At 38.4% G+C, this 22,680-nt stretch overlaps 1 protein-coding gene across 4 annotated transcripts in view; it reads right to left on the bottom strand.

Annotated features, from left to right (window-relative positions):
- Positions 1-22,680, bottom strand: part of CDK19 (cyclin dependent kinase 19) — a 163,878-nt gene that overhangs the window by 33,312 nt on the left and 107,886 nt on the right. For 2 of the 4 annotated variants that reach the window (XM_032858317.1, XM_032858316.1), the window contains exons 3-4: positions 12,243-12,353; positions 9,928-10,068 (exon numbers count right to left, since the gene is read on the bottom strand). The exons of the other annotated variants lie outside the window; for them this stretch is intronic. In XM_032858317.1, the coding sequence (XP_032714208.1) occupies positions 9,928-10,068; positions 12,243-12,353 (252 nt within the window). The remainder of the gene's footprint in view (positions 1-9,927; positions 10,069-12,242; positions 12,354-22,680) is intronic. 4 annotated transcript variants of the gene reach the window in all.

The following is a 22,680-nucleotide window of genomic DNA, read 5'->3' on the forward strand; positions in this document are numbered from 1 at the left end:
GCAATGCCAGGACTAATGCTACAAAGACACTCAGATTCTATCGTTCTCATTAACGAGTACAGTCTGTCCTCAGAGGAGCCATGCCGGTAGGAAGAAGTTTTCTATGTACATCTGTGGCATTCATATTTAAATCAAATAATTCAGTCTTACTATCATGAGACACTAAGAATGGCAAAGGCCCTGCTCCTCGCTCTGTTTCTCTGCCATGGTGGTATGTGCAGTTGACTGTTCCTGGCCATGTCTCCTTACCAGACTTTCAGGATCAAGCGCTTCCTAGCCACGGAGCAAAAGCAGAGTCGTCCCATGCCCCACGGCATTTGGATGAAAACTGGTGATAAAATCTGGTGCAGCTCCAAGAGTAGACATGAGAGAAGAGCCAAGCTGGGTCTAGAAGGGACGGCGCATGAGACAGCACGTGCTCAAGCTGCATGCAGGTCACGTGCTCACGCTGCATGCAGGTCACATGCTCCCATCCTCTCACTCTGTAAACATCATGCCTACCTCAACAATAGACATGTTTTATAGGGGAGGGTGGATGACTGTTCTCTGCTGGTTCAGCAATAAATAGGGGCAGCCTTTGGTTTGGGGGGAAAAAAGGTCAGAGGTAGAAATTATGAAACTGAGCCCTCTCTTGTGACTCATGAAGACACGCAGGTGAAAGACCTACAGCCATACCCAAGTCCCATGTCTCCCTGACACTGGCAGTCCCAGGCAGGATCAGAACTCAAGTCTTTCAGAAATGCACCACAGACTGGGGTTATGAGAACAAAACCATATCTGGAAAATGTACAACACTTGATTTATGGCCCTTACCTCTAGAAGCCTTCTACTAAGATGAGTGCTTAGTTGAGAATATGGTCACCCAAAATAATCATCATATGCAGTCTCCCAATGAAATAAATCATCAGTCCGTGCATGTCAGATCCCCTTTTGATGAAAACACCATCATTCTCAATGAGGGATCCTGAATGACCCCAGAGTGCTAGTCACATAGGATGCTTGTGGTAGTGATTACCCTGGTATACACATTTGTCCAAAGTGATCAATTTTCTAAATAAAATGGATACACGTTATTATTTGTGAATGCTACCTCAGTAATACTAATTTAATGAAATAAGATACCTGAAATGATTCTTCAGTTTTAAACACAGGCCTCAAAGTGTTGGGGCTCCTGTCTGTAGCTCTTGGTTCTTAACCAGTCCCTGCCATTCCTGCCACTGTGGAACATATCTTGACTATTGCCTCTCGGTGACTTTGGAGTTAGTTTGGCAAACCACCCTCTAGATACACATGTGTTTATCAGTACAAGCTACTAAAACTTCACGTAGAACTCAGGGGTCATCACAGGAGCCTGTCCATAAGCTGAACCTGAAGAGGTCTCAACCCCTATGAAGTGGGCCCTCTTGGAAGTGTGATTCTTAGTGTGTATCACCTGTCTATGGAACAGATGGTGCAGCATTTCACTCCAGCTCACACCGACAGATGTGTAGGACTGTGCAGAAAGCTCCTGTGACTGGGGTATGGGTGTACATGACAGAAAAACCAGTCATGCCCCCCCCCAAAAAAAGATCACAGCCCAGGGGTGCTTGGGTAGCTCAGCCAGCCAAATGTCCAACTCTTGATTTTAGCTCAGGTCATGATCTCAGGGTTGTGAGATCGAGCCCCACGTCCGGCTCCATGGTAGGCATGGAACCTGCTTAATATTCTCTCTCTCTCTCCCTCTGCCCCCTATCCTACTCACACACACTCTAAAAAAAAAAAAAAAAAAAAAAATAGACAATCAGAGCCCGTATCTAGAAAACACCTCAATAATACTTTCTCACATTTTAAGGTATCCAGAGCACCCTAAGAAACATTATCTCGCCTCGTCTTCATAAGGCCTTACGTACAGGCAGAATGGGAGTCACTGCACAGGGGAGACGTCACTACCATCAAAGGCCTTCGGGCTGTAGACTCTCCAGGACCCAACCCCAAGAACCAAAGGTCACCAGCAGGATCCCCAATATGACTCACCGGCATGACAAGATCTGCAATCGTCCAAAGTCACCTAAAATCGCAAGTCAGAAAATAACCAAGCCATATTTTCCTTTTTCATTGTTAGCTCTGCATTCTAAAAGAAATTACGGTGATTAAGTCGTATTAAAATAAATGCTACTTTCTGCCATAATTCTTCAAGTAGCATGTTAACTTAATAAGCCAAATAAAAAATAATAAAAGAAAGTCATTCAATCAGCATGATCATTAGAAGGAAAAGTAAGTTATTTGAAGCTCTTACTCATTTTGATTTCACTTAAGCAACTGTTTTTAACTGATATTTTTAAATATGAAGACTCGGCAAAAAATATTAGCACTGTTTAAATATAAACAGGGTGAAACACAGTTTACTTTTTTTTTTTTTTAAAGAATAACACCAGGAAGCATGTTCACATGTTTCTAATAGGGCTCTACACTGTAAAGCAGAAGGGGCTAGAGTTTTAGGCGAACAGAATTATTGCGAAGAAGGCAGTTAAAAGAAAGGGCATCCTTGGATTACTGATGGGATCCAGAAGCTTCTACAGAGGGAAATTAGGAGGAATTCAGGAATTCTTGTGCTAAGACTGGGAGACCAACAATTGTACAAAGTACCTATCATTATTCTCATTTTATAAATGAGTAAGCTGGGGCTTACAGATCAAGATTAGCTATCTTAGAAATAATTTTTTTTAAGTCTAAGATCTCAAAGTTCCCATTTCATAAAAACTAAGCAAGGCTAAACTCTAAAACATTACTAAAATTCTTCAAAATGCCAGCATTATGGCTGCAATGAGATTTTAAGGGAGTTCATTGTGGTATAAAACATTCACCTTGTCAAGCCCTGTTTAGCACGGACAAAATTAAAAGACTTGATGTATCTCCTTGTCAGACAAGGTATGAAGAGAAGCTGTGCTGCATACAGAGATTTCTAGAAAATTCTCCAACCACCGAGCACTTATTTTAATCAAACCTTCACAAAGATGAACAGTACAATACTTCTTCTCCAGCTGAGTGGAAACAGAGGCCATCTTTGACTTTTGTACATTGGTCTTTCATACAGCAATGTTCCTAAAGTGCCTTCAAATGCTCTCAGTTAAAGGACTATAGTATTTCATGCCTCCACATGGTGTCCTTTTACTGCTTCTCAGCCACCTGTTACAACTCAGCAGCACTACCAAATTTTGGTACTGGGAAATTTAAATTTTTCTTTGCATTTTTGCCTTCATTTGACACAAATGCATGAAAAATAGAAATAAGAAAGTAGTAATGATAAGCATAGGCCTCAGACTGTATAACAAAGATGGGATCTCTAGGTACATTCAAAGTGAAGAAATCCTGGATCTCAGTTGAACACATCATCCAGATTTAAACAGATTAAACCTGTGCTTCAATAATGGGGAAGGAATGGAGGGGACAGGAGAGGAGGCGAAATGTAAGGAATATATACCAAATGCTCAAAACAAATCACTGAAGAATGTTTATAAAAGGGAAGGGATAACTAGTACATTATAATATCTTTTAGCTCTTTAGAACCAGAACTATCCCCAAACTCTTGCCACTCAAGCCACTTTTCAACATGGAGAAAACGATACGTGAAAGAAGGGACCTCCTGCACTTTCTTATGTTTCCACTAAATAAACAGAGTAGTAACAGGATCCAAATACCATGTAAAAGACTCTTAGAGAATAGCACAGAGGACATTGGGAGAAGGAGGGGAAAAATGAAGCGGGGATACGGGAGGGGGAGATGAACCATGAGAGACTGTGGATTCCAAGAAACAAACTGAGGGTTTCAGAGGGGAGGGGGTAGGAGGATGGATGAGCCCGGTGATGGGTATTAAGGAGGGCACAGATTGCATGGAGCACTGGGTGTTACACGCAAACAATGAATCATGGAACATTACATCAAAAACTAATGATATACTGTATGGTCACTAACATAACATAACATAACTAATATAAAAGCCTCTTTAGAGGTCATGGTAAGCAGCATTGGACATGGTTCCCAATACACACTCCCCCCTGACACTGCCGCACAGCACACACACCCTTGTGTAATCACTCCCCGCCATCCTGAGTGTGGGCTGCACAGATGACTTCTAGTGAACAGGAGACGGCAACAGTAATGGGATGTCCCTTCCATGATTCACTAACAGAACACTATGATTTCTGTCTTGCTAACATACACTCTCTTGCCTTTTGGTTGGCTAACTCTGGTGAAGAAAACTGCCATGTGCAGAAGCCTACAAGGCAAAGAACCAAGGGAACCCTCCACCTGTCAGCTCATGAGGAAATGAATCCTGCCAACAACCACGTGGACAAGATGCTTCCCAGTCGAGGCTTGAGATGATGGCAATCTTTTAAGGAGACTCTGAAACAAAGGATCCAAATAAGCCACACGGAGATTCCTGACCCACAGAAGCTGTGAGATGATAAATGTTGTTTAAACATATTTAAAGCAACTAAGTTTAGGGCAATTTGTCATACAGCAGTCGGTAACTGATACAGACTTAAAACATACACAGCCAACAGGTCATAAACAATCAAAAGTGCTGTTGAAAATCAAGTATTCTGCCTGAACAAGCTGGTGTCACAAGGAAAAAAGTACCAAACCAAAACTATATAGCTCTCTGTCAGTTAGTATGACAAAGTATCCAGAGTCATATATTACACATTTCTCTGTAGCTAGAATATCTATGATACCATTTTCTTTAATCAACTGAACTATATCTGACTCTAAGTATTGGCAATCTTCTTCTTCTTCTTATTATTATTATTACTATTAACCTCTAATAGAACAAGTAAGTCATTAAGCCTGTAACTGAAGTGACTTTTTGAGAATCCTAAAATATTTAGTAGATGTTAACCAATACCTAAACTCAAAAGATTACTGGATACAAAATTATCTTCTCCTACAACTAGATCTTACAAAATTTCCATGTACCATGTTTATAGATAATATAGTTACTTGTGCCCATAGACTTCAAAAGAGTACAAATTCACCCACTACTGTTAATGATAACTACCATTCAAACCCGAAATTACAGAGTTTTAGGATGGGGCGCACATAAATATTTTTTTTTAAAAGATTTTCTTTATTTATTTGGCAGACAGAGATCACAAGTAGGCAGAGAGGCAGACAGAGAGAGAGGGGGAAGCAGGCTCCCTGCCGAGCAGAGAGCCCTATATAGGACTCCATCCCAGGACCCTGAGATCATGACCTGAGCTGAAGGCAGAGGCTTTAACCCACTGAGCCACCTAGGTGCCCCCACAAATATTTTTTAAAAGACAGAGCAGGTCAGGTCCCTGGGGGGTTTACTTAGATCTTTTATTCCATAAAGAAATAGTAGCATTTATCATGTGTTAGGTACTGAGATATGAAAGTGACAGAGATAGTTTAACTTAGAGTTCAGTTTATGCCACTGATCCAGTAGCAATACTGAGAAACAAAGGAGCCATAAATCCTAACCACACTATGACTTAGCTAGTATTTCTCTCTTTGATAAAGAATAATAAGCAATTGCCAGATGCTTTGCTGAAATGCAATTCAAGTAACTTAAAACACAAACAATACACCAACACTAGGAATACAAAAATTAGTAAGATATGATCCTTCCTCCCCAGAAGCTCATAATTTTGAAAAAGGGATAAACTATATCTTGGCATCCTTCCAGCCTACCAGAATAGTCATCTAATAAAAGTGAGTCATCCTATATTTCATCTTCTTACTCTTAGCTATATCCTGCTGTAAAATTAAAATACATCTTTCTTCCCTTGGTGTTTACAAGTTCCAAATATTTATAGACTCATGTCTCTACTTCGCTGTCTCTCAGCCAAGATGAATATCTTTAGCTCCTCTCCTCCTTTCCTTTTAAAGCAATTCCTTAATATAAGTAATCTTTTTAGTGACTTTATTTAAATTCTCTATTTCTGTTTTAAATTCTGGGATCCAAATGACACAACTAAATACTATTTCAGATATGTAATCAATCACAATAAAAAACCCCAATCTTCTTTGATGATATAATGCCTCTGTTTGTAGAGTCCAAAACACTGATTTTTTTATTTACTTTTTAAATTTGGGGGGGTTATACTATTACATTGCAAAATTGTATTTACTCTAATGCCTTTGATTGTATGGATCTTGCAGGTTTCTCACATCAAATGAAAATTTAGAGATGGTACATACTCTGAAACAGTTGTAACCAACAAATAGTATAAGGCAAAATTTCTTACAATAGGAAATGAAGCATTAAAAAAAAAAAAAAACAACACTCCTGACTAACACACAACTCTATTAAAATAGGTTCACACACAAAAAAATTTTTCAAATGTCCCCATCATTTTTTTTTAAAGATTTTTATTTATTTATTTGACAGACAGAGATTACAAGTAGGCAGAGAGGCAGGCAGAGGGAGATGGGGGGGAAGCAGACTCCCTACTGAGCAGAGAGCCCGACCCATCATGTTTTTAAAAACCACATTCATATTTGATAAACTTCATATTTCTATACTGACTACAGAATACATCTAAAGTAAACACACAATTTAAATCTTCTACTCCTAAAAATACTTCGGCAGAACCATGACAATACGGTCCAAGTATCAGGATTCACGATCACTGACAAGAACTGAGCAGGCTGACACAGGGCAGAGGCCTACTGATTCAGAGTTTCAAATATTATTAGTTACTTACTTGAAGAAAAGAGGCATTCAGTGAATGCAAATTATGAATATGCTATACAAGGTCAGAACCACATTAAGAATATATTTTTTTCAACATCATGCTATGGTTGAGGTAATAATAAGAGTAGCTTCCATAATGGGAAAAAAATTTTCATTCTGGGAAAAAAAATGTTCATTCTGTTGTTCCCAATTTTTTTTTAGTTAACTCTACACCACATGCAAGGCTTGAACTTGCAACCCTGAGATCAAGAGTTGCATGCACTACCCCCTGAGCCAGCCAGGCACCCCTGCTGCTTGCAAACTTTTAGCACTTAAGAACAAACAAACTCCCAGGGTGCCTGGGAGGCTCAGTTGGTTAAGCATCTGCCTTTGGCTGAGGTCATGCATGATCCCAGGGTCCTGGGATCGAGCCTCACATCAGCCTCCCTGCTCAGGCAGGGAGCCTACTTCTCCTCCTGCTTGAACTCTCTCTCTCTCTCTCTCTCTGTCAAATAAATAAATAAATCTTGAAAAATAAATAAATAAAATCTCCCTAGCCTGGTATCTTTGGCTTCCTTGATCAGGTTCTAACCAATATCTTTCTGGTCTTAACCACATACTACCACAATTTAGCTTATCCATATTGGAATCAGACAGAACTCCATACTCTTTCTGAGATAATTCAAGAGCTTTCTCCCCTCAAAAGTTTTTACACCCAACACTCCCTTAGGTTACCCTCCTTTCTCAAATCTCTTTATAGCCGAGAGAGGTCTTAAGTGCCAGACTCAAGCTCAAGTCTCTATTTCGATTCTACTTATCTTTCAATGTCTAGCTCACGTGGCATTTCTGTGAAGCTTTCCTTTCTCCCTCCGCCCCTCATAGCCTCTTCTAACCTTTAGTCTGTGCCTGTCACATAGCCACGATCACGTTCTTTCTCATCTAGTTTACAGCACAGCTGTTTTTGCCCATGGCAGATTTCTTCTCTCAGAGTAAAGTCCTGAGGAGAAGCTCTTCCACGCAGTTATCTCTGTACTGTCCCCATCCCTCATGCTTTAAACATACAAGGTAATAATAAGTGTTTATTATAGACAGTGTGTTGAAATATATAAATATGTTACTTGATCCAAAAGCATACCATAATAATCAGTATTCTTACTCACATTCACTCAGTGAGGAAATATTTACTCAGTACCTGTTGTGTACTCAGGTACTACTAGCGTGCCAAAATGAATCATAAACCCCGCTCTCTCAAGAAGTATATGGTCTAGAAGATGTTCTAGGGTACCTATATATACTGCTACCATACTAACAGATAAGTATCATAAGAGAAGTAAAGAAGTACAACAGCAACCAGCAAGAAGGAAAGATTATTTCCAAGTAGGAATGTATACGAGGATAAGTTTTAACATTTGTCCAAGTCCTCAAAGACAGGTAGTATTTGAATATGAAGAGATGGGGTAATAAGTAAAGGCCATTCAAGCAGGAAATCTCCGGACACAGGGAACAATCAATAGTTTAATGGTACAGTGTAAATGAAAGATGATAGGGATAAAGAAAAATTCTAAAGGCAGTTGGAGCTATATCTGTTATAACCTTGAAAGCCCAATAAGGAACTAGAGCTTCAGTCTGTAAGCAATGAGTAACTATCAAAGTTCTTGAACAGGGGCTGTGTAGTTATTTAGATGGTCCAAACCGGATGGAAGGGAAAGAGACTGCAAGGAGACAAGTTGAGAGGCTAGTACTATCCTTCAAGGGAGAGATAATAAAGGCCTGAACTGAGAATGAGGCACTAGGGATGGAAATGGCCAAATGGAAGAGATATTTTAGAGGTGAAACCAACAACACTAGGCAAGGTCTAGATGTATAGTGCAAAGGTCTGCAAGGGGTAAAAGAACCTTCTAGGTTGAAAGGAGGGTGATCCCATAAGTAAGATAGACATGAAAACAGCAAACCGACTAGGAGAAAACTGAGTCCTAGTCATACTGAGTTTTCGTACAGGTGGATACTCACGTGACAAGATCAGAAATAAAATCTGTTAATCTATGCTATTCAGAATAAAATATACAACTTTGTGAAAAAAGAGAAGAGCTGAAATTAATCTTCAATAAAAGATTCTGACCAATGATTCAAACATGATTATGAACTCAAAAATAATTCACATCAGTTATATTAAGCACACAGCAAATTAATATTAAAAAAAAAACACTTATGAAGAAGGTTTTGAACTGGAATGACCTCGTGTACCCATGTAAAAATGTGCTGATTCTGTGGTTTATAGTAAAATGACCAGGTGAAAGTCTTTGGGAACAGCTCGAAATTATGAGGTGAAATGCATCTACTGAATTGGGAAGTCCATCTTTGTGGTTACCTTCATTGGGCTTCAACTTAACTTCAATGTCACAGCAAGAGATGGTAAAGTCAGACAGCAAGGGGTACTAACTAGATGTCCTTTTGTATTCATTCCTCTCTATAACAAATACTTCTCCTCAATTAGTAAAACTGAGTCGACCTAGATTTATCCCTACCATATCCCTAGAATTGCCAAAAGCCTAAGAAATAATGATCATGGAACCACTTTTCTGAGGAGAGTCGGGGAATAAAATTTCCAATTATAAACTCTCATGGGTATTACTATTCAGTAACTATTCAGTAACCATGTTTCCTCTCGAACAAACCAAAAAGATCTCCCCAACACAAACTAACGTGACAATAATGCAAAGATAACCAGAATTTAACATTAATAAATGTTTGTTACATGTGTACTGAAAAAAAGGTATAATCAAACATTTAATTTGTTGATAATACTGATAACATTTATTGATAATACTGATAACATTCTGTTCACTGGATGCAATGTCATTATTTCAATTTAGCTCTTAAGGAAAAAAAAAACAATGAGAACTCAATCTTTAATTATTAATGTTTTTACTAATAATGAGCAATAATACAAAAAATGGATTGAAAGGTATTTATTTCACATATGATATTCCATTAAGATTATACCAATCGTTTGTTGAAAACCACACATTTTATAGCTATGCATAAATACAATGGAAGCACATACACCAAATGTTCATAATGGTAATCTTTTAACTGTAGGCTTATGGGTGATTTTATTTCCTTCCCTTTTACTTATATGTGTTTTCAAAATTTTCTACAATGATGTTTATAATAATTGCACTAAGAGGAAAAAATATTTTTTAAGAGAAGGTAAAAAATCGTATTGATCAATTTAAAAGAAACATACTTACCAGATCTCTGTGAAGCACCCAATTTGCATGGAGGTAATGGATACCATCAAGAATCTGGTAAAGTAATGATTTAACCATAGATCTTGGCAACTGCATGGGCTTTTTATTTGCTTTTGATGCACGGTGAAACTTAATAATATGCTAAAAATTAAAAAAAAACATTCAAAATAATATATAGTATTTGCTAATATTTATATCAATAAAACACAAGTCTACAATAAACTCTCTACATTTAAAAATTACTTATTAAATGCCAATAATGACACAAAGAAAAATAATTTGAATACTAAGGTCAACCAAATAGAACCTATATTGGTGGTCAGTCAACGTGACAATGTTATTGAGTGTATAATGACTAGATTTATCGAAACCACAAGATTTTCATTAAATAAAACTAAAAGATAAAAAGCATTGATACTTAAAAGCCTACATAAAAATAGCATTAGTTGTATTCTCTATTGACAGAATGAAAGACTAAAAAAAAAAGAAGACCCTGTGAATCTTTACTGTCCTTTTTTTTTTAAAAGGAAACTCCATGCCGCACATGGGGCTGGAACTCACACCCTGAGATCAAGAGTTGTATGCTCTACTGACTGAGCCACCCAAATGCCTCTATATCTTTACCATACTATAAAAAGTTAGCACTTAGAGCATTTGTGTAATGTCACTGACTATATGTACATTTGAATTATTAGAAAGTTCTACCTTCTTTGGCACAGTGTGAAATTAGGTTACATTCCTAGTAGTTAATATTAAATAGGAAATCACTAGGAAGGAGGAGGGAGAGAAAAATGGGAAATCCAATCCCACTGAAATAAATACAACTGCATCAACATATTCATAAGTTTATGTCCATATGCTATTTTGTAGGTCATGAAAACATTATAATGATAGGGAAGAAATGCTACCTGTCCCCCAAACTTGCATCTACATCTCTACCTCACCCCAATGCAAAACATGACATAATGGGTATTAAAGGCCATTTAAACCCCTATTAAACAACAATGGAAACATTGCTCCACTAACTTTAAAATGGTCAGATAGCATGGAAAAATTTTAAGCTATTTACATTGCTTTCTTGGTTTTTTTTATAAACTGTTCAACAATATATACTTTATTTAAAGAACTAATAGAAAATTAAAGAGTATACTATAGTAACAGTGTCCAAAATATATATACAGTATGAACTTTCAACTTTCAACTTTTTATAGCCACATTAAAAAAAAGAAACAAGTAAAATTAACGTAATGTATTTTAACTAACACAGCATATTAAAAATATGATCATGCCAACATACAGTCAATATAAAACATATTAATGAGATATTTTTCATTTTTTTCCTACTAAGTCTCCAAAAGTCAGTATGTATTTTATATTTATAGCGTATCTCAATTTAGACCAGCTACACTTCCGGTGCTCAACAGGCACATGCGGCTGGGGACCGCCTTGTTACAAACAACAGGCCTACAGGACCTGATACTCCAACATGCTACATGTTTTTTCCTCACGTCACTGATATTCAAAATGAATGTTATCAAATAAACCTTGGGAGAAATATAAAGGATACAGAGAAATGGAGAAAACATAATTCTTGTGATCAGCTATGAGAAAAATTCACTGGACATTCTTGTCAATATCCTATAATAGCATAAATTCTTAAAGTTCCTTCAAGACCTGTAAGTCTGTTAAAGTTTCTCCAAAACAGATGTGCCATATTTATAAATCACACGCCACACTATGTTAAGTCAAAACTTAACTACCAAAAATTTGGACTTACTGCCAAGTCTGAATATTTTTTACTTTTAGCAACTCCTTGGGTAAAATGTTTAAAGACCGTGATTTCTAACATAAAAAATTTGGAATTAGAGTTTTTGGCTAATATTCATAAAACTATACATATATACTTCTATATAATTGGCAAAATGCTGCAAGAGACTGACCTTAACTTAGAAAGGGAAATTATTCACAAGTACATAGCTGGTGAAATTTGAACTAGTGTGTGTACCACAAAAGAAAGCAATTTTCACTACACATTATCAGTAAACTGTCTTTGATGACTTGCCTAAAATTAGTCTCACACACGTTAACACTTTTGAAGTGACATTTCTGAATGTTACAAATACCATCTTCTCAGTATATGACAGCGTTTACTGCTTGAGTTCTCTTAAATCTGCATTTGCATTTAATACTTATTTTAAACTCTGGTCAACAAAGCAAGTTTTCCTTCATGCGCATTAGCAATACGCAGCATTACATACATCTGTTTCTCCGTACCTAGATGAAGAGTCCTAAAAATAAAGTGAGTTTAGACTTACCCACAAATCATGTTCCGCATAATCAAAGAGCAGCCACACCTTCCTGTCACTGTGAGAAAGGAACACCTTCTGCAAGGCGATCACGTTAGGGTGCTTCAATTCTCGCAAAAGCTGAATGCAAGAGGAAGAGAGGGGGTCACTCTCCTGTTCGCAAGCAGGGGGAAATGATGCATTTTCTAGTGAAATCTTTGAAAATTTAGACAATCCAGATAAGCAAAATGAAAGAAAAAAAAATACCCCTCCTCTGAGATAAGCTCTGCCCCCTCTTGGTGCATACCCTTCAAATTCTTTTTCCACATGTATGCGTGTGTTTCCAAAATGGGATCATTTTAAACAGTAAAATGCAAAACAGTAAACAAAAATAAATATCGTATCATGAAGTAATTAAATATAATTTGGAATGTGCTTTTTTTTTTTTTTAACTATTGAGGGGCAGGAATCATGTATTAATTCTGGTTTTTTCTACCCTAGCACAGTAGGTACTCAGTAAATATGTGACAAAAGAAGGGAAGAAATTTAACAATCTCTATACTTACCCATGCCTAGAATACGTGTTTGAGGTTTTTTAGAAAAGCAGTGAGTATAAGGTAATGACTCTCATTCCCACTGATTTAAAAAAAAAAAAAAATGGTGTGGAGAAGAGGTCCCATAAATATAGAGAATAAGGAATAGGCCCTCACAGAGTAGAAGCTGGACCCTGATAATAAGAAGAAAATCATAAGAAGACAGACCAGATCTGCAAGTGAAACCTTAGCCCCTGGCACGTACCAGGCCGCTGCTTGATAAATTACTTAGCAACAACTTTTGCTGTTCGAGGGCAAAGCCTTATAAACACGCTTGCCTCGGGCATTCCTTAACCAGGGTTCAGATTTAACACTAACATGCTCAACTTGCTATTTTGAATGTCTTTTACACGTAAAACTCTGTGGGAGATACAGAAAGAGGGAACAAAATTTCTACTGAATACTTTTTGTGTGTAGGAAGATTAGATATACATGCTTTTCTCTCCTTTAAACCTTCTAACAACCCTCTGATCCACATGGAACCTGAGGGCCAGTGTTATAAAAATAACTTGATCAAAACCAAACATCTAGAAAGAACAGCAGTTTGGATTTAAAGAGATCTGCCTAACTCCAAAGTCCACGCTTTGTGCACAATGGCTAAAGCCCTTGTCTTCATTTCCTACAGTGTAGCAGGCAAGACAAACATACAAATTGGTCAATGAGGCAAGAGAAAAATTGTTTACCCATTTTAATAACTTTATTATTTTTTTCCTAAGTGCCTGAGCTGGAATCCTGTAAAAAAAAAAAAAAAAATTGTATGGGACGCCTGGGTGGCTCAGTGGGTTAAGCCTCTGGCTTTGGCGCAGGTCATGATCTCAGGGTCCTGGGATCAAGCCCCACATCAGGCTCTCTGCTCAGCAGGGGGCCTACTTCCCCCTCTCTCTGCCTGCCTCTGACTACTTGTGATCTCTCTCTGTGTGTCAAATAAATAAATAAAATCTTTCCCAAAAAAATCATGTGAATTCCATCTCTGTAAGTTTTATAAATTACTTCCCAGTTGCTAAATTCTTTACTACTTTCAATGCTGTTTCCCAGTCCTTCAATTCTCTCAGTTTGGTTCTGTCCTTCAGCTTTTACTCTTGGCCTGCCCTTTGACCACCTTGCTGGAAGGTGGCGCTCTACCAGGTATAATTTGGGCATGGTTCCCGGAGAAGACTCCCTGGGTTCTCCCTCAAGCCACCTGCCCCACAACACAGCTAAGAAGCAAGAGTTAGGATGGGCCGGGCTGCCCTGAGACACCCTTCTACTTTGCACAGTCTGCCTCAGGGTTCTATGCACATTTCCTACTAGATCTAGGTAGGAAAGGAGAGATGGAAAAAAGTGTCCAGGGAAGACATAATAGTCCTACTCCCTTGGTGAGCAGGGAGGGCAGGGGGCCATTAGGCGAGTGCTCAGCTATCGGCTGCTGCCTCTACTCCCACTGCCTAAGAAAGGTGAAACAATCCCACCTCTTGCTTCAGATGCATGTTAGACATGATACGCCCCTAATCAGTGACTGTATCAGAGAAAGTGGGGGGATGCAGAACTATACCCAGACAGTTTTCCTGTTTGTGAATGGTTTAGGCTCCTAGACTCAGTGGGTTAATGTTTAATGACCCTATTTGCCATGGTCAACCTTCAAGCACTTGGACCCTGGTGAGAGGCCCTCCTGCAGAAGCAATGTCTTATCCCCTCTCTGACTCTTGGTATTAATGAACTTAGAGAGTTTGGCTTGATTAAGTCTCTACCCAAAATACATTCTCTTTGTTGCCTGCAAGTGGAAGGGAGGTGAAACTCACTTCTGCATCTACACCAGGCTCTGACTCGTCCGAGGGGAAGGGAGATCACATGCGGCAATATTTCATCCATATCTCTAAAAATTTATGTTTTCTGTAACTACAAATTGGTGATCCCTCTACAATGCAACCAATTTAGCTCCCATGTTTAAACATTATTTTGAATAGGTAATATATTTACATGGTCCAGAAATCAAAAGTACATAAAAGGATATACACTGAGATGTCTCATTACCATGCCTGGCCCTGGTGACCATAGTCCTCTTTACCTGCCAGAACTAACAACTTTTATTAGTTAATCCTTCCAGTGTTTCTTTATGCCAATAAAAGCAAATATGAATATCTGTTTTTAATCTGTCCTTATTTACTCAAAAGATAGCACTTAACTTTCTTTCAATACAATCTATCCTAGAAATTCCCTCCACTATCAGTATACAGTATTAGTAGGTAGAAATCTTTCTTTTTCTTTATTACAGCAGCAATGTATTTCTAAGTCTTTTCCTTTCTAGTTCTTTTTTTTTTTATTGTGGTCAAGTGTGCATAACATAAATTTACCATTTTAACCATTTTTAAGTGTACTGTTATCCTTTGATACTCGTTTTGCAGAAATATCTCGCTTGTGCTAACATGAAGCTGTTACAGTCTTTATTCATTCAAGTAAGGCAAGGGGTACGGCAAAGGCCAAGTAATGGTGAGCCTTGTAAGCCATGCGGAAGTGTCCCCAGCAAGGGTCTCTAATATCACTGGAAGTTTGCTAGGCACAGGGGGTAAGTGGAGAAGCCAGCGGATATTAAAGGTCCCACACTTTGACTATCCTGTGCGTGTCTCATGGTCAGGTCAACCAAATGAGGAAGTCTAAGGGTGATGGAATTTAAGACAACTCCCAGATTTGGCTTCACGGAATCATCTGTATTTTAGGTGTATTTATACTGGTATATTTTTATACTGCTTTAACTGTTTAAACTGTCCCCCATTAAACCTCGAGAACAATGTTTAATGTATCCCTGTATCCCCAGGGATGAATGCAGAGCCCAGCACATAGAAGAAGCCCTGTTTTTAGTGATCTCATCTAGCTGGAGGGCTTTCAATGTCACTGGTGTGCAGGAACTCCCAAATGTGTTTCTCTAGCCTGCACATCTTCCCTGAACTCCAGCGATGTGTATCCAACCCCAACAACATCTTCACTTGAATGTCTAAGGACCCAAACTGAGGTGGTGCTTTCCACCTCCCCTGTCCTCTGCCCCAACTGCTCTTCCCCCGGCTCAGTACTTAGCAGCCTCATCATTCCAGTGACTCAGGTAAACAACTTCATCTACTTTAACTCTCTTCACAATGGCCCCTTCTCAGTGAGTCTTTCCTGGTTCTTCTATTTGAAATTATAACCGCCCTCTGCACCTTTATTTTTCTGCAAAGCACTATCACTGTCAAAAATATTACAGCTCTATATTCCTTATCTATAATTCTAAAGAGCTCAGAAAACAAAGGCTTCTAGGAACTCATGTAGGAAAAAAAATTTAACGTCAATGAAAAAAAAAATACACTGTCAAGGACACACCCTTTCAGGTTATCAGATTCTGATTCTACAACTCTGTACGTTAGAAACAACTGATAACAATGCAGGATAATACTTGTCTATACACGTGCAAACTGTCCTGTCCAGGAGAGGTTCACTGACTTCCCTCTCCCATTATGGAAAAGGTGAGTTCTGCCTCAATTTGCCCATCATTTTAATATTCCTGATCTATAAATATGTCTAAGAATTCTCCTTTGAATGGGCTATACCATCTACTGGTTTCCTTCATTTAACAAGTTAAAGAAAATCTTCAAATATGTTCCCTTTATATCTGTATCATATCATAATTCTACCTCGTTTTGCAGAAATATCTCACTTACACTAAGGTGAAGCTATTACAGTCTTTATTCATCCAAGTGTGAATGATCATACTTCTATACTAAAGAAATTAACAGGTTTGATTACTGCTTCCCTGGGTGCTAGGTAACATAATATATATACCATATTATCTTTCTAAAATCTTTTTAAATTTTTTGACTCTAAAACACATCTGGTTCCTGAGGCTTCATTTAAGGAATTGGGAGCCTAGGTATTGTTTGTTTATTTTATCTTGTTTATTGTCTGTCTCTCTCCATTAACCTATAAACCCCATGAAGGCAAAGTTTTTGCTGGTTTTATACCTCCCATGCTTAAAAATGGTGCCTGGCACATAGTAAGCACTCAATAAATATTTGTCACAAGAATGAAATCTACTGAACTTACTGAACTTACCTAGTTCCTACAGAATAAACCAGTAAATAGCTTGGAATATTATAAAACTTCAGTATCCTTCCAAAGGTGTTTTGAATGCTTTTGTTTTTAAAAAATTGAACAGACTATGTCTAATATGGTTTTTCTAAGGATACTGACTTTCTGCAAGCTACATCTATTTTAAGCTTAAGAAGGAATAGTTCTCTCTACTAGTGCCCACACTACCAGAAGCAGAAGAGAGCTGCCTTGATGTGAAGAGCAGACACATAGCTCTTAATAGTTCAGGGTGAGGTATTTCAGCAGCACAGAACCTGAAACGGAAAAGGGTGCTGCGAGAGTGTTTCCTGAAAGGACTACGAATGAAATAAGTGCTACAAAATTCTGAAGAAAATGCACACAGGAAAAGGGGACGGGGGGACACACCTGAGGAACAAAACAGAGATGAATCCCATCACTGGTTAATTTCAAGGCTAGTTTGCTAACAGAAGGCTAGACCCTAAGTAAGTGCCACACAAGAGTATATTCTCTATCCCGATTTACTGAAGCCGACAAATGAAAAAAAGGAAATTTCTCTACCACTCATTACTGAAGAAACAAATGTCCAATAATAAAATAATAAGAAAGCCAATAAATGAATTACAGTATATCCACATACTGTAGCCTCTTACGCATATGCCAAGAATTTTTAAATACATGAGAAAAGACTTGCACTATAATATTGTGATGTAATATAAAAAGACTGCAAAATATTGAATGTCTATAAAATGGGAACTACATCAAAACATTAATATAGTATCAGGGTGGTAAGATTAGGTGTGATTTTTACTTCTATTTTTCTATTTTACAAGAATTCTATAGTGAACTCCTATAATTTAAAAACTTACTCTTATCATTTAAAAACACATGAAAAAAAATAAAAATAAAAATAAAAATAAAAATAGGGGTGCCTGGGTGGCTCAGTGGGGCCTCTGCCTTAGGCTCAGATCATGATCCCAGGGTCCGGGGATTGAGCCCCGCATCGGGCTCTCTGCTCAGTGGGGAGCCTGCTTTTCCCTCTCTCTCTACCTGCCTCTCTGCCTACTTGTGATCTGTCAAATAAATAAATAAAATCTTAAAAAAATTTTTTAAATAAAAATAAAAATTCACACACATATACACACACACACACACACACACACACACACCCTAGAGACAGTCCTTTCTCTCTAGAAAGATATGTCCTGCTAAGATAAGATACTATCAAATTATCACAGTTTCTTATGTGATTGATCTGTAAAGGGAGTCAAAGAAAGAAAGAGATGGTCATACTTGTACTTTCCTTCATTCTTGGCAATATCACATTTTACCAATGGACTTGAATTTCTTGTCACACAAATATTTGTTCAACGTGACATCGTGCAACTACAGATATGCTTTAATCGTATCTAAATAACAGTTAAGCATAATGTGATTTTCCTGTGAAAATTCCAAACTAAATGATAACACCTCCTGTGCAGATACTCAGAGTACTAACATTATCTCAAAGGAGCCTAATGAAGAATGTACAATGAACATCCCAAGATTTTATCTGATCTTCCTTCAAAGGCATATTAGTGACTATAAAAAGTATCCAATTTTCACTATCCTAAACACATAATAATTCAAAGTTACAATCCTAATCATTTTCTCTAAGGCACTATTTAGGATCCTGACTCACTTTGGGGAGGCTTGGACTAAACTACCAATTACAGAACCCATCCTTACTTTTATACACACATCCTTCTTCCCCTCTTACCCCTCTTTCTGTTCTCCAAGTCTCTGATGCCCCCATGGTTCCAGATTCCTCTTTTAGGGTATCTGAGTGGAAAGGGTCCTCTTATACTTCAATAACTCACTTATCTCAAAGTAGATTCAATTTTTAATTCTTTTTCTTTTTAAGAGAGGGAGAGAGAGAGGTGGGGGATGGGGCGGAGAGAGAGAGAATCATAAGCAGGCTCCACGCCCAGTGCAGAGTCCAACACAGGGCTCAATCTCACAACCCTGAGATCCTGACCTGAGCCGAAATCAAGAATCGGACACTTAACTAACTGAGCCACCATTTTGCTATTCTTATTTGCTATTCTTATTTAATCCATTGAAAGTAACTATATGATTTATTTGACTCTCGATCTTTCCCATGGTGAAAACGGCTTTACTTTAGGAAACACTGAGTGTATCATTTTTTTAAGGGTATGATCCCCACCTCACACATACACAAAAAAGGAAGATAAATAAAGCAGTTTATCTTTATGGCAAAGAGGGGACTCTTAAGTGCAGCAGTATTCCTAAACTGAAATCTAAGAGTTAGCATTTTGAAATCTGCCATGTCCACATCTGTGACAGCAGCCCTTTCGGAAGCCAGTCCTTCCAAGAGCGTGGATGCATTATAACCTTCCAGCAGGTGGCACTCATACTCTGAAAAGGGGTCTACAAAACAGCAGCCCAGCTCTGGTTCCAGGTGGCCCTAAATTATTTGGCTTCATTTTACTCTAGGGACGCTGCATTACCAGTCATAAGCTTCAGGAAGGTCAGTGCTCCCACTGCCACAAAGCAGAGGTGACAGTGAAGCAGGAGGCCTAACGCAAAAAGTACGGGTTTTAGGATTCTGAGATCTGAGTTTGAGTCCTGATTTATTAAATGTATGATATAAAGCAGGTTGATTTCAAAACCCCTCTGGGCCTCATGGAATAATGAATATCTACTGCCAAACAAAACACAGGATCTGTAAGAATTAAATGAATATAAGTACATTGACTGTAACACAACGCATAGGACATATTAAGTACTTGATATAGTTATTACTCTTATTAATTACCTCTTATTAACAAGAATGTGATGTGGACTAAATGACATAATATATGCAGAATGCCTCCTGGCATCTAAGTTCTTGGTGAATAACAGCTGTTATTGCCCGTATGCCTAAGTGGAAGCGATCAATCAGTGTGGACAGTCAGAGAACCTGATTAAAAGGAGCTGTGGTGCTAGGGCGCCTGGGTGGCTCCTTAGGTTAAGTGCCTGCCTTTGACTTAGGTCATGATCCCAGGGTCCTGGGATCAATTGAGCGCTGCTTCAGGCTCCGGTCTCAGAAGCAGACTGTCCCCTGAGCAGGGGGCCTGATGCCAGGCGGTATCCCAGGACCCCGGGATCATGACCTGAACTGAAGGCAGATGACTATGAGTGTTTTATAAGCACTGCGAATAGAAAAAGTTTAAGTATGAAAAACAAAACCAATGCAAGTCAAAATAAAGAGTTTACAAAGTAAAACCTATGGGAACTGGAATTCCAAGGGCTTTCTGATTCAATGAGGGGTAATCAGAAAATCTTATCTTGTTTCAATGCTCCTAGTTGAAAATCTTCCCAACCTTCACAATTACTGAAACTAAATTTGTCTTTGACTCTGGACATTGTTTTAGAGTCTTGGGGTTTCAACAAATAAACTAACAAATATTTATTTTCTTCTCATCTACCCTTCTGTTTTTGTCCTAGAAGTAAAGGAGGAAGGGGGAAAATCTAATTTAAAAACTCCTTATTTAGATCCTTGCTTAAAAAGAAAAAGAAAAAAAAAAAAAAGAACTGTCTGATTCTCCATAATTCTGTCTCTGGTTCTCTTTTCCTTCTCTATTCTGCAGTCCCTCTCGACATCTTACTCCTGTGTCTGAGGTTAGCTACTACTTTATGGAGAATCCCAAATCTCAATCTCTATCTCTAATCTTGCCCCTAAACTCTGTTATCAATTTCCAACTATGCATACATACATCCACATGAAATCCCACTGCACCTAAAAATCCACGGATCCAAGACAGAACATCACTTGCCCACCTCTACCTCTTAGTGTGTCCACTATTCCTGCAGTTACATTAATATTTCCTCACCAATAAGGTAGACTCAAAACTTATAGTCAATCAGTGTTCAGCCACTGAACAAGTAAGTGCTACATACTCTGCCTTTCCCATATCACTCATGAATTCTCATCTTTACACATGTGCTCCTGTCTCTGCCTGGAAAGATCTTCCCTATCCTCTGTCTGATGAACGCCTACTTGCCGTTTTAGAAAGGCAGAGTCCTTTGTAAAGGACAAAGGAGGAGTTTATCACTGCTTCTAAGAAGTCTTCCCAGAAACTCCTAGTCAGAACTGAGTATTTCTCTTCTGTTTCCATCTATCCTGTATTTCTTGTTAACACACCACTAATAAAATAAAATCATGATGTAGTTTAATTCTCTATCTCCCTTAATAGATTTAAGGTCCTGGAGTACAGGGACTATGTCTTCTATCACCGTCTACATTTCCATTGTCTTGAACATGCCAGACACATGGTAGGTGTTCCATAAATGCTGGATGAATTAATGAATGATGATGTAATGCCTATCTCTTCTATTTTTTTTATAAGATCTTTTTACTTATTTGAGAGAGAAAGAAAAGCACACGAGTAGGGAGGGGAAGAGCAGAGGGAGAAGCAGACTCCCCGCCAAGCAGGGAGCCCAATGCAGGGCTGGATCCCAGGACCCTGGGATCATGACCTGAGCCAAACGTAGACGCTTAACCGACTGAGCCACCCAGGCGTCCCTCTCCTATTTCTTCTAATACATTCTATGCACTGACATCAGAATATCTTCCTAAAACAAAATGTCTGATAATGTTAACTCTCCCATTCCAAAAATCTTAAATGACTTCAAAGTTAAAACTCCTAAACACAACATTCAAAACCATCCACAACAAACGGGGGATGGAGTGCCGGGGGGAGCTGAGACTCAAGAAAAAACTGCATTGTAAATGAGGCAGGTGGATAAGATCCAAATTAAGGAACAGCGAGCTTTTCCCAGATAAAGGGAGTATGATCACTGCCATATGTTGCGGCCTTCACCATAAGGATATTCCCTACGCCATCATCACGAATGGGCTCCCAAGGTCTCAGAATTCAGCCCATTACCCAATATCTCCCACAAAGCCTTGCCCTAAGACATGCAGATGAGGCAGAAGTATGATAGAAAATACCCGCCAGCTAGCAATGACAAAGAAAGAAAAAAAGTCAAAATTCCTTAAGAAACATGAGCACCTAGCCTGCTGCAGGCACAGGGAGCCTCTGATTAAGTTTACCACGTAACAGAGACCAAAGAGGAGAAAGAGTAAAGAAATAATTTTTAAATTGTAATTATGATGAAGCTACTAAGAAAAATACAGAATATGCATACACAGCAAAGCTCACCTGCTCTGGGAAGTCAGAGAAGGTGCTCCTAAGGCAGTATGCTTATTGGAAAGAGAACTGAGAAGTCAGAGTCTCCACCAGCCAGCAAGTGCACCATGTCATGAAGACACCAACTCTAAGAACTCCTTCCCCAGGGCACATGGGTGGTTCAGTGGGTTAAGCCTCTGCCTTCAGCTTAGGTCACGATCTCAGGCTCTCTACTCAGCAGGGAGCCTGCTCCCCTCCTCTCTCTGCCTGCCTCTCTGCCTACTCGTGATCTCTCTTTCTGTCAAGTAAATAAATAAAATCTTCCAAAAAAAAAAAAAGAACTCTTTCACCATTCATCTTTTAGGAGCACATATCAAATGAAACTCTGACTTTATTCTAAATTTGCCATAGTAGACTTCTATCACTGTGTAACAGAGATGTGTCTTTTCTTTCCAGATGAATATTTATAAAACCACCTAGCCCAGGACCTGGCACAAAGCAGACATTCAACAAGTTTTGTCGAATGAAAAAAAAAACAAAAGCAATAGTACATGAACTGGTTTTCAAATATGTTGGTTAAATCACATTTATTCCACATGGAAAAAATAATATTTTCAAAACCAAGAAATAAAATTTCTAACAAGGAAT

Source organism: Lontra canadensis, unplaced genomic scaffold, assembly GCF_010015895.1.
Source record: "Lontra canadensis isolate GAN:19392208 unplaced genomic scaffold, GSC_riverotter_1.0 scaffold14, whole genome shotgun sequence".
Taxonomy (NCBI): domain Eukaryota; kingdom Metazoa; phylum Chordata; class Mammalia; order Carnivora; family Mustelidae; genus Lontra; species Lontra canadensis.